This window comes from Salvia hispanica, chromosome 4 (assembly GCF_023119035.1).
Source record: "Salvia hispanica cultivar TCC Black 2014 chromosome 4, UniMelb_Shisp_WGS_1.0, whole genome shotgun sequence".
In the NCBI taxonomy this organism is placed as follows: Eukaryota; Viridiplantae; Streptophyta; class Magnoliopsida; order Lamiales; family Lamiaceae; genus Salvia; species Salvia hispanica.
This window is the reverse complement of record NC_062968.1, coordinates 37,904,113-37,915,876: the sequence shown is the minus strand read 5'-3', so window position 1 is coordinate 37,915,876 and position 11,764 is coordinate 37,904,113. Positions and strand designations below refer to the sequence as shown.

General features: G+C 36.6%; 2 protein-coding genes across 2 annotated transcripts in view; both read left to right on the top strand.

Annotated features, from left to right (window-relative positions):
* Positions 1-1,244: 1,244 nt before the first annotated feature.
* On the top strand, positions 1,245-7,414 carry LOC125217894 (IAA-amino acid hydrolase ILR1-like 3). Its single transcript, XM_048119465.1, has 6 exons — positions 1,245-1,646; positions 1,892-2,017; positions 2,096-2,410; positions 2,496-2,624; positions 2,711-2,976; positions 7,059-7,414. Exons 1-6 carry the CDS (start codon positions 1,308-1,310, stop codon positions 7,165-7,167), a joined length of 1,284 nt encoding a protein of 427 aa, XP_047975422.1. The 5' UTR covers positions 1,245-1,307; the 3' UTR covers positions 7,168-7,414.
* Positions 7,415-10,960: 3,546 nt separating this feature from the next.
* Positions 10,961-11,764, top strand: part of LOC125217870 (UPF0496 protein At3g19330-like) — a 3,900-nt gene continuing 3,096 nt past the window's right edge. The window contains exon 1 of the mRNA XM_048119436.1: positions 10,961-11,071. The gene's annotated coding sequence lies outside the window, so the exon portion shown is untranslated. The remainder of the gene's footprint in view (positions 11,072-11,764) is intronic.

Sequence of the window (11,764 nt, the reverse complement as noted above, 5' to 3'; positions counted from 1 at the left end):
CTCACTTATTTCACCACCATTCTTTTTAAAAAAAATTGTGTTATCAAATAAAGTACAATAGCAGATAATATATATTTATAAACACATGATTAAAATCTTCGTGATATTAAAATGCCAAAAAGGTACAACGAGAAATAAACGAGGAAGAAATATGTGGTTGGAGTAAATGGGTGAATGAAATGAGACGAGAAGTGGATTATATATAGTGTAAAAATTATGATCAATTTTTGTTAAAAACATTTTAAGGGCAGCTTCCGTGGGCAGAATGCCTTGCAATAGCACCAATTGAGGGCCAAGCCGGCACCCTAGCCGATCATCGCGCCCTATCCCAAGAGCGGGCACCTCAGTGGTTTTATCGTCCAACTCTCAACAACAGCGCCGATAAACATGTCGATCGCTTAGGGCAAGTATTTCAGCGCTATTGCAAGTGCCTTAAAGAAGAAAATAAATGTCCTTCGTAAATTGGAGGGCATTTAGGTCAGAAAAATATTTTTAAAAAAGGAAAAAATGACAAAAATGTGATTACCTCAAAGTCCAAAAATCTACAAAGATACTATTTAAAAGTCTAAGAAATGTGCAAACAACAAAGTATATGGATCATTTTCATAGTTCACTCTTAATATTATGCTTTAATTTAAAAATTATAATTTCTCTTTAAATATTTAAGATGAAATTAAATTAATTCATTGAAACAACATATTCCAAATCCAAAATTAATTCATATTGATTCAAATAAAAATTTAAGCAGTTTAATACTTGAAAAAAAATAAGAAGTCAATGCCTAAACGTATTACAATTCAATACCTAAAAACAAATAACAACATTCATTATTCATTATCTAAAACCTAAAAGTTGAATACTCAAATACCATACAATTTTAAAAATTCAACACCTAACAAAATCCAATATCCAAAATTCAATAAATTAGTACCTAAAATTAGAAATCAACACACAACAAAATACAATCTAAAAATATCCAAAAAATAACAATATTCAAACCGAACAATCCAACCAATTAGAAACAAAAAATAAAGAAAAATACTCATACACTATAGACAATTAATAATCTACCATGTGATTTTTCATTATCCAATAAAATTCTAATTTAGGGATCTAAACATATAAACCTAGAAACTAATACTCCCACTAGGCATGCGGAGAGGATGGTATTATAATATTATTTTATTTGATTGTTAAAATTGTATGGTATTATAATATTATTTTATTTGATTGTGAGAGGTGGACGAGGAGTGGAGCATGAGAATGAGAGGTGGATGGTGTTGAGATAGAAGCTTTTTTATTCGGAAATGAGGTGGTTGATTTCCTTGGCTCTCTTAGGCCTTGTCTCGATCTGCTGTGGTGGAGTTTGGGCTGTGGGAACTGAGTCGCTAACTCGTGAGCTGTTAGAATCGGCGAGGGATGCGGAGTTCTTCGCGTGGTTGAAATCGGTCAGGCGGAGACTCCACGAGTATCCGGAACTCGCATTCCAAGAGAACCGAACGAGTCAACTCATTCGAACTGAGCTCGACTCGCTAGGTATTCGCTATGAGTGGCCTCTCGCTGAAACCGGCGTCGTCGCCACTATTGGCTCCGGTGCTAGCCCCTGCTTCGCTCTTAGAGCTGACATGGACGCCCTTCCTATTCAGGTCTCTTTCTAACTACACATTTGGTGATGATAATTGTATTAATAAATTTATAAAAAATCGTTGATTGATTTGATTTTTGATCGTTTGGTCATTGCTCGTTCTCAACATCAAAATTTAAACTAATCAGAGTATTGGAAACTCCGTTAACTTGTTGAATTGGAAACCTAATCGGAAATAATTTGGATTCAATGTGCAACCCTTGCAAATTTAGGCGTATGATATTGATTCACAATCTCTACGAGTAGGAATTAGTGGAATGGGAGCACAAGAGCAAAATTGATGGCAAAATGCACGCTTGTGGTCACGATGCTCATGTCACAATGCTGCTCGGAGCAGCTAAATTGTTGCAGAAAAACCACCGTAAATTGAAGGTAAATCAATATTATTGGCATTGTTGTGTTGTTTGTTTCAGGGTGGTTTTAATTTGGGAACATTTGTATGTGTTAAAGGGCACCATTAAACTTGTTTTTCAACCTGGGGAAGAAGGTCATGCTGGTGCGTACCATATGATAGAGCAAGGAGCTTTAGACGGAGTCGAAGCCATTTTTGGCTTACACGTTGATCCTAGTTTGCCAACTGGTGCTGTCAGCTCCAAACCTGGTCCGATGCTTGCTGGCTCAGGCCGGTTTTCTGTTGTCATTCGTGGGAAAGGTGGGCACGCAGCAAGTCCCCATAACACTAGAGATCCGATTCTTGCTCTTTCTATGGTGGTTCTTGCACTCCAACATATTGTTTCGCGGGAGACTGATCCTCTTGAGCCAAGAGTAATGCCTCTTTGGCCTTTGCTAAGCATTTTGAAGCATATTTGCTGTGCGAAATTTGTAATGTAGTGCCATAACTTTGATTTAGGTAGTCTCGATTGGATATGTACGAGGCGGCTCAGCATTTAATGTTATACCTGAGACCATTGAGTTTGGTGGAACTTTCCGGTTCTTAGATCCTAAAAGCCATTCGTACCTTAAGCAAAGGATTAAAGAGGTATTTTCTCTTGAGATATAAAGCGAGCGAGAGAGATTTTGGTAGATTCGTGCTTAAAATGGTGTTCCCGGTTTTGTGACTAACAGGTGATAGAAGCTCAAGCAGCAGTCCATCAATGTAGTGCTGTGGTTGATTTCATGGAGGAGAAGCTGATACCGTACCCTGCAACCATCAATGATCCTGTTATGTACGAGCATGCTAAAAGGGTCGGAGAGAGCTTGCTCGGGGAGCACGGTGTGCAGCTCAAACCGATGATAATGGGAGCCGAGGACTTCAGCTTCTATGCAGAGAAGATACCTGCAGCATTCTTCATGATTGGAGTGAGAAACGAAAGCATGCGGTCAATCAAAGGGTTGCACTCGCCCCACTTCATATTAGACGAGGGTGCTCTCTCTGTGGGTGCGTCTCTTCATGCTGCAGTCGCTATGGCATACTTGGATGGCCATGCTCGGACTCATTAGATGTGCAGTCGTTTTCAGCTGAAGGAATAGTCAGGACTGAATAAGACTAGTGGTTCATGTAAATGTTCAAAAACCGGCGGTTCCGGTTCCGGTTCCGAACCGCCGGTTTTCGTACGGTTCTCACGGTTCCGGTTCGGTTTTGGCGGTTCCAACGGTTTTTTTTTTTTTTGCTTATATAATTTGGAATTTTGGATTTATACAATAAATTGGAACAAGGCAATGGATAATTTAAATTGAAATAAGACGAATAAGGTGAAAATCATATCAATTTTATTGAATTTGAGTTGTAACTTGTAACGAACAACAATACATTACAATAATACAATTGTCAATACATTACAATAATACAATTGTCAATACATTACAATAATACAACAATGTGATATAATTTACAAGTGTCGTCGGAACATAAATAAAAAAAACCATGAAATGGGGGGAAAAAGGAAAAAATTGAAAAGGGCTTGAACTCAACTTAAACTTTCAAAGTTAAACTTTTCAAATTTAAGTTGAGTTGCCTACGTATCCACAATTTTATTGAGGAATCAAAGCCCACGTAGTTCTCTTACCTTGCTTACCTTTTTGGCCGGCCGTGCTCGCTGTTCACCGCCCCCCCGTCATTGATATTGTTGAGCGCCTTCGCTTCCGACCTCGTCATCGGTGGAAAACTCTTCACCATCACTCTCTACACGAAAGTCGAAATCCGGCTCTTGTGCTCTCATGTCCGCCTTTGCCCAATCATCAAGTAACATAGTGGCTTCCATGTTTTTGGCGGAGAGATTGCTCCTTTTGTCGTCTAGGACACAACCGCCGACACTAAAAGCTTGCTCCACGGCGACGGTGGAAGCGGGAACGGCGAAAATCTCCTTAGCCATTATCGAAAGTATCGGAAACTCTTTGTCATGTGTTCCCCACCAATCAAGGACGTCAATTTGTTGAGTAGGGGGACCTGGATTTTGAAAAATAGAGCGCGATTCCAAATATATATCTAACTCACTAGTAGCTCTAGTCCTATTGGTTGTAGCACCGTATAGATCTTGCAATTGTGATACTACATCGGGATCAATCATGACATTGCTATAATTCCCGCCACCAAAATCAAATGTCGAAGGACTAGGAGGAGCACGTACCTGGTGAATGGTGTTATATCGCATTTCATATTCCCCGAAGAGAGCACGAAGCGCACTATCTAACCTTAGTTTGATTTCTTCAACATTCGGAAGATTTAGTTCGAAGCTTTCTCCTCTTGTCAAGCCCATTTCGCGAAGTTGAGAAAAATCCAAATCGTGCAAACAACCATAATACATGTCTAAAATTTTATGCACACCATGCAACTTCCACTTTGGATCCAAGCATTTTGCAATCAAGAACACATTTGGAATACGCGCAAAATATTTCAACCATTTTTCAACCATATAAAACAAAATAGCCTTCAACTCAATGAATTGAGTATTTTTCACACATGTCTTAAAACCAATTGCCACATACATGCAATGCTCCAAAACACGCACAGAAGTAGGATAATAAACACCGGATAACTCAACAGTGGCATTTTTGAAAGCTTGGAATAATCGAAACAAATCCATGCTGTGGTCCCAACAAGAGGGTATCAAAAGCAAATCAGAAGGAACATGCGGGCAAGTTCTAAAAAAATCACATAAATACTCAATGTGGTTCAAAGTCGACTCCAACATATCGTACGTCGAGTTCCAACGAGTTGAAACATCCAAACGAAAATTGGTGTACCTGCACTGCTTGCTATGACAATATTTCTTCCAAGCTCTACCAATAGGAGCTTTGTTATGAATCAATTTAACAGCAGTTCTAATAGGATCAACATACTTTTGCCACAAATCGATCGCATCTTGAACACACAAATTCAAAATATGAGCAATACATCGCACATGAAAATATTTGCCATCAATAACAGGAGAACATGCACTGATGAGATCATCTATACTAGCAGTGTTAGCACTTGCATTATCAAAACCAACAGAAAAAATTTTATTGATCAATTGAAATTCATTCAAAACTTGAATGATCAATTGAGCAATTGCTTGTGCAGTGTGTGGTGCGGGAAATTCCCGAAATGCAATCAAACGTTTGTTCAAAGTCCAACTATGATCAACGAAATGCACAGTAATGCCCATATATGAATTTTTGCAAAAACAATCAGTCCACACATCAGAGCAAATCGAAACTTTATGACCCAAGTTAACAATAAACGTACCTAATTGCACCTTCTTTTCCATGCATTGTCTAACAACAGCTCGAGTCATAGAAGTTCGACTCAATTTTCTTGCAGCGGCATTATAAACTTGTCGCATACTCGACTCAAAAGCATCGTTATCAAAAGCATTGAATGGAAAATGTTTCATCACAGCAAATCTAGACATCACATTAAGAGCATTTTTATGATCATATTTTAAAAGAGTATTGCTACACATACCTGATGTTTGGGATGAACCCGTCCCACTCCCGGTCCCGCCTCCATGTTGAAAGTTGAGTTGAGTTTGGGTTGGAGCGATACCAAACTCGACCGGATGCGCTTTCTCCATGTGACGGGTAAATGTACCATATCCTCCACTCTTTCGTAATGTGTATACGTTTTCACAATAGTTGCAATACACATTAAAAGTGTTCGGATCGGTACTATCTCGTACCTTCTTGAAATGTTTGACCATGATATCTGAGGTTAAAGTCCTTTCAACTGGTTTAGGAGGTTGAGGAGGAGGATGTCCACGACCACGACCACGACCACGACGACTCCTTGGTGGTGGGGGTGGGGGTGGCATTTCTTGTTGTTGTTCCTCTTCCGCCTCCTCCTCTTCCTCTTCCTCCTCGTCATCATCGTCGTCATCAAGATTCACCGGGGTTGGAATTTGTTGAGAATAGGCACCGGGACCGGGAGCACCACTACCACTACCAACATAAGCATCGCCTCCATATCCACGTCCGCCTTGGGATTGAGAGCGGGAGAGAGCAATAGCATTGGCCATATCTTGCTCTTCTCGATTCTACAAAATAATATTTGTAGCGAAAGTATCAAATAACATTATGAACAATAATGTAATGTAATTCATAATTAATAATATTAGTAGATAATAAATATTAACCTGCCACATATCCATGTTCCTTTGAGAAATCTCATCAATAACGGATTTTCGACTTGGCCTCTTGGACTTTCCTTTTCCCTTATCAATACGACCTTCTCGGGATGAAGACATCTTGATAGTTTATGGAATTATAGTAGAAATATGGACTTATAATTTTTTTTTTGTTTTAGCAATTGAGAAAGACAACTTATAGAACTATAGATCAAGTATAACAATGCGTAATATAAGAGTAGCACTTGAATAATTCAAATGAAAGCACAAATAGCACAATGAGAAATGGGAGACAAAGAGAGAGAATTGGGAGATTGAAGAGAGAAACTCTTATTAACACAAGAGTGGGGTAAATGTAAGTGAGGATAGAGGGGGGTATTTATAGATAAAAATTTGGGGGGAAATCTGAAATTGAATTCAAAATTCGAATTTAAAAAAAAAAAAAAAAAAAAAAAATTAAAACGGTCAAAAACCGCCGGAACCGCCGGTTAACCGCCGGAACCGCCGGTTAACCGCCGGTTTTACACCCGAAACCGCCGGTTTGGTCAACAAACCGTCTGACCACCTGCACTCAAACATCCCATCGAAGCTGCAACGTGTCAGCCTTGTGTTCCGCGCCAAAACCGAAAACCGCCGGTTTGGCGGTTAACCGCCGGTTTTCACGGTTAACCGGCGGTTTTGGTAAAAAACCGCCTGCAAAACCGCCTGAAAAAGCCGACCATCCTACCGATAGCTGGCCGCCTCGAAAACGTCGCCGGAACCGTGAAACCGCCGGTTAACCGGCGGTTCGGAACCGTCCGGAACCGGCGGTTCGGTGACGGTTTCTTCATGATTGGAGTGAGAAACGAAAGCATGCGGTCAATCAAAGGGTTGCACTCGCCCCACTTCATATTAGACGAGGGTGCTCTCTCTGTGGGTGCGTCTCTTCATGCTGCAGTCGCTATGGCATACTTGGATGGCCATGCTCGGACTCATTAGATGTGCAGTCGTTTTCAGCTGAAGGAATAGTCAGGACTGAATAAGACTAGTGGTTCATGTAAATGTTCAAGTGTGTGATTTATACGTTTTTGCAATTTAAGGACGTTAGATTTGCGTTTGAACATGATTCAAACATACATATGTAGTTACGTGTTACTTATACACAAGTCCTGTTCTGTAGTGTGAATAGAGTCAATAGACTATTGAAGTGAAATTTGATGAAATGTGCCAACAGAAGTGGAAAATAGGTAACTGAAAAATGAGTTTCTACAGTAACCTCACCTTTATATATGAATTTTCACGTTAACATCACCTTTATATATGTAGGAGTTGATTAAAACAAAAGCAGAATCTGAGAATATTACATTAAGGTCTTGGGTAATGTTAAAGTGTAAATAGCATTTTATAGATCTTAAAATAAATGGACAATATTAAAGCTATCGGATATTAATTTATAGCACATAAAATATCAACAAATGGGTAGAATCATCCATCTATTTAAATATAGAAATTTTATGAGTTTGTCAACACAATTACACGTGTGTATCAACACAATAATATTGTCATGTTACATTTTTATTCCCATAACTTTACATGATTTGTATGGTTTGATGCTTGCAAAAATATGTTTTATAATATAGGAAGCGAAATGGATGGTGAAACGAGACATGGAATGAAGCTTGGATGAAGAACACGGTCATTGACAGACTGTCCAATTTGACAGACTGGTCAGTCTGCGTCGCGAGTCCAGAATATGCTCAAAATGAGCCACCCAGTCGGGCTTTCATGCCTAATAATTCACGCGGCCGGGTACGATGACGCAGTAACTGCTGAGTTCCGTTTTAAAATAGTTTTGAGGCAGTTTTTGGGGGTGATTGATATATTCCAGACGGTTTTTGGACGGGAAACTAGAGAGAGAAAAGAAGGAAGAAGAAGGGAGGAGGATCCGTCATCCAATCTTCATCATCTCGGAGACCGTCTATCATCGACTATCGGAGAATACCATTAATCTTAAGGTTTTTCTTCTTTAGCATGTGTGGCTAGTTTGTTCTCATTGCTCCTAACACTAGTAGAATGAATTGATTGTAGAGATTCTATATTTAATCATTCGCTTTGGTTTTCGTCTATAGTTTGCATTTTATATATGCTATGTTTTGATGCATCTAATGTAGTATGTTATTTGCCTCTTTCTAATGTCTCTTTAACTTGGAATTTGGATGACAACATAGATGAAAAACTTATGAATTTTACCTTGTTCAGAGATAAATGCATAAGTGAATATTTATGTAAAAAATTCTTCATTGATACTTACTACGTTTCCGTGAGAGTTTAGTTTGATGAGAAGATGTTATGTGTTAAGTGTTTTAGCTAACCATAATATTTGTTGGTTTTGAGAAGTTAGTCTAGTATTTACTGCGCTTCCGCGGGAATAATTGTCTAATGAGTAGGTACTTTTGGCTATGTGTTCAGCTAGCACTAGTACTATAATTCTTTAAGTATGTTCAGTACTTTTAGAGTGTAAAATTGATACATCGTTCTCAATAGCTTATGAACTTGAATATAGAATCAATACAATAGTAATTCATCCGAATGTTGTTAGGAGCAATGTTCTTTATCTCTTGAGTTTCTCTATTTTCGTACTTTAGTTTTTTAAATTTAGTTTATTAATCTTGTCAAACCTTGTTAAATAATCATACGCCTCACTGTGGTTCGACACTCTTTTACTACAACTACATTTGTACTCTTGCAGAAAGGTTGTAATTTTAGAGCTTTTTGATATATTTGTGTGTTATTAATTCAGTAATGTAAAGTTCGAAAAATTACACATCAATATGATATTAAAGTGCTTATTAAAATATACTACTAAAATTCAGATAAAACTTATCCAATTTCATTATCCGATCACCATCCGAATAGATGCAATTAGAATTTCATTTAAATTCTTAAAAATTATTTTTAATTGGATATAGTTTCATAGAAAAATAATTTAAATCGAGAAAAATTATGTGAATTTAATATTGTGCGAGTATTACTTAATTAATTTTAACTACCATAAATACTATAATAATTAACATTGTTACCCTTTTTAATTGATTTAATAACTTTTAAATTTAATATATAATACACTTATTATTTTATCACTAAATTTCCGAATCTTAACTGAAAAAAACACACAAAATAGTTGCCTTGATCATTCGAATTTAGAATCTGCTAGCATTCAATAATGAATGGATTCGTTAATCTTCATTATCTTCCTGATTCCTAGTTTATTTTCTGGCAGTTTGACCTACAAAATGGTAAATTTCAACTGTATAGTTGAATCATGAGAAATAGATCATCTGCTATGCGCAGCACCTGCTGCCATTTCTACACACACAAGTTAATAAAAAGAAAAAGAAAAAAAAAATAAAATAAAAGAAAGCTTATCTGCGTTTCATTCACAAACTAATATGTTTTGAAGCACAACCCCTATTGTACACAGTAGGGGATCATTTCTGTTGAATCATGTGATTTATGCATGAATCTGGTCTGTACATGGACTGATGGACATAGAGTCCCGTTATTCACAAGTTTAGTCTTAAAGACTGAAGTAGAGATCAAATTAGGGCCCTTAGATCTAGTTTTTAACGGATGCGATGCGATGAGATGATGTAGTGAAAATTTTTGCATTCATTAGGTAGCCAAATTACTTCAACCGATGGTATTTTTGTCAAATTACATTTATAGTTTATTACTTCATCCAGTAGATTTATTACTTCATTCCATAATTAATTACATCATTCCAATAGATTATTACTTCATTCCACTTTGAATTTGAACCTTTTTTACAAAATTTAAAGCGACTAGACTGTGTGAAGTGTTTTCAAAATGGAGTATTTATGCTTTATTATGATGTTTGTCAATGTTGATGAAGTTATAATTTTGTCATAACACATTATGAAGTACTCCCTCCGTCCCACTTAAGATGACACGTTTTCCTTTTTAGTTTGTTCCAACAAAGATGACTCATTTCCTTTTTTGGAACCTTTCTCTCTCCAATTAATACACTCAACCACTTTTTCTCACTCCTATTAAAATATCCATCTTTTTTTATCTCTCTACTTTAATACTTACACCCACTTTTTCTCTCTCCAATTAAACATTTTAACCAATACTCCTAAAATCTCGTGTCGGCTAAGGAATGTGTCATCTTAGCCGGGGCGGAGGGAGTAATAAACTAATGGAATGAAGTAATAGTATGACTGAATGAAGTAATAAGTTCATTACTATTGCTTGACGTTTAACACAGTTAATATAGTATTTCAATAAAATGTCATATTTACTTCATTACTAACATTCATTTGGTTCATTATTTATTGAATATAGTTCATTACTACCGTTTAACGTTTTAACACTAAAATTTGTTGCATCATTAATGTATTTCAATAACATGTCAAAATTATTGTATAACATATGTTCATTTAGTTCATTATTTAGTTAATATAGTTCATTATTTACTCCAACAAGTTTTTATTAAATAAAAAAAATTAAAAAAAAGTTTTTATTAAATAAAATATTAAATTAATTGTAAATTTATCCTTACCACAAGATTAAGAAAATAGAGGACTCTAATTTGATCTCTAGTTCGATTTTTAAGAAGGGTTCAACGTTGATCACAACCCGACGTACATATATGGAAATTAGTTATTGAGCTCATGTATCCTTAACTGGGCTTCTGAAAGCCCGATTTAGTGGCCCATAAAGGAATTAGGCGAAGCCCGCCTTACAAAATTTCTCCCTAAGAAATAAGACTAATTTTACGCGTATACACAACTCGTCGACTCCAAGCTTCAGGAGTTCAGGAATTCAATTCCCTTAATGTTCAGTCACCGCACAACCTTGAATGCTTCGATTTTTCCCAAAGGTGTGTAATTTAGTGTTTTTCTCACACGATTGTAAATGGTGAAGTGCGATTTTTTCTTGTATCTTATTTGGGTTTTGCATGAACTTTTTTTTTTTTTTTTTGTTATTAGCGTTTTTTGCTTGTTTTTTCTTGGCTATATATTGTGGTTTTAGCAGCAATTTAGCTGATTGTTCCATTTGCTGGCTTTTCCTTTATGTTATAACGCTTTAGGGTAGTTCTAAAGATTTAATTTTTCTTGAAATTTATAGTTATGTGTGTAGAAATTTGTTATAATCCTGAAAAGGATTTGGGTCTTGATAACATTTTGCAATTTTAACAAAGAGTATCCGTGTGCGGCTCTTTAATGTGTTACTATTACTTACTAGAATTGTTATGTTGCTTGCATTTTTGTTCAACTTTATTTTGTTCTTCAGTTCTGATACAATTAATCATCTGGATTTGGATATTTTCCTCAACGGTAAAAGATTCCGTCTTTAGTTGGCAGCACTTTTCATGACGTATTAGTACTTTTGATTGCCCAAGATTGTTCATTCTCTTTAGTGCCTCAAAAGCCCTTGAGGAGCCCTTTAAGAGAGCCCTAGAATCTTGTCTGTATCTTTCCTCTTCCATAAACATGGTATGTTTGTTATTTGGTTCATTATTTGTAGGTTTTGTTATTGGAGTGTATGATGTTTTCTTGTGATTAATTCAAAG

What these genes read in the sequence shown, in the direction of transcription:
- LOC125217894 (XM_048119465.1), top strand. Translation starts at nt 1,308, where the DNA reads ATGAGGTGGTTGATTTCCTTGGCTCTCTTAGGCCTTGTCTCGATCTGC. An exon ending in TGGACGCCCTTCCTATTCAG is followed by an intron (nt 1,647 to 1,891) that starts GTCTCTTTCTAA and finishes CTCTACGAGTAG; the next exon opens with GAATTAGTGGAATGGGAGCA. An exon ending in AGCATGCGGTCAATCAAAGG is followed by an intron (nt 2,977 to 7,058) that starts GTTGCACTCGCC and finishes GTCAATCAAAGG; the next exon opens with GTTGCACTCGCCCCACTTCA.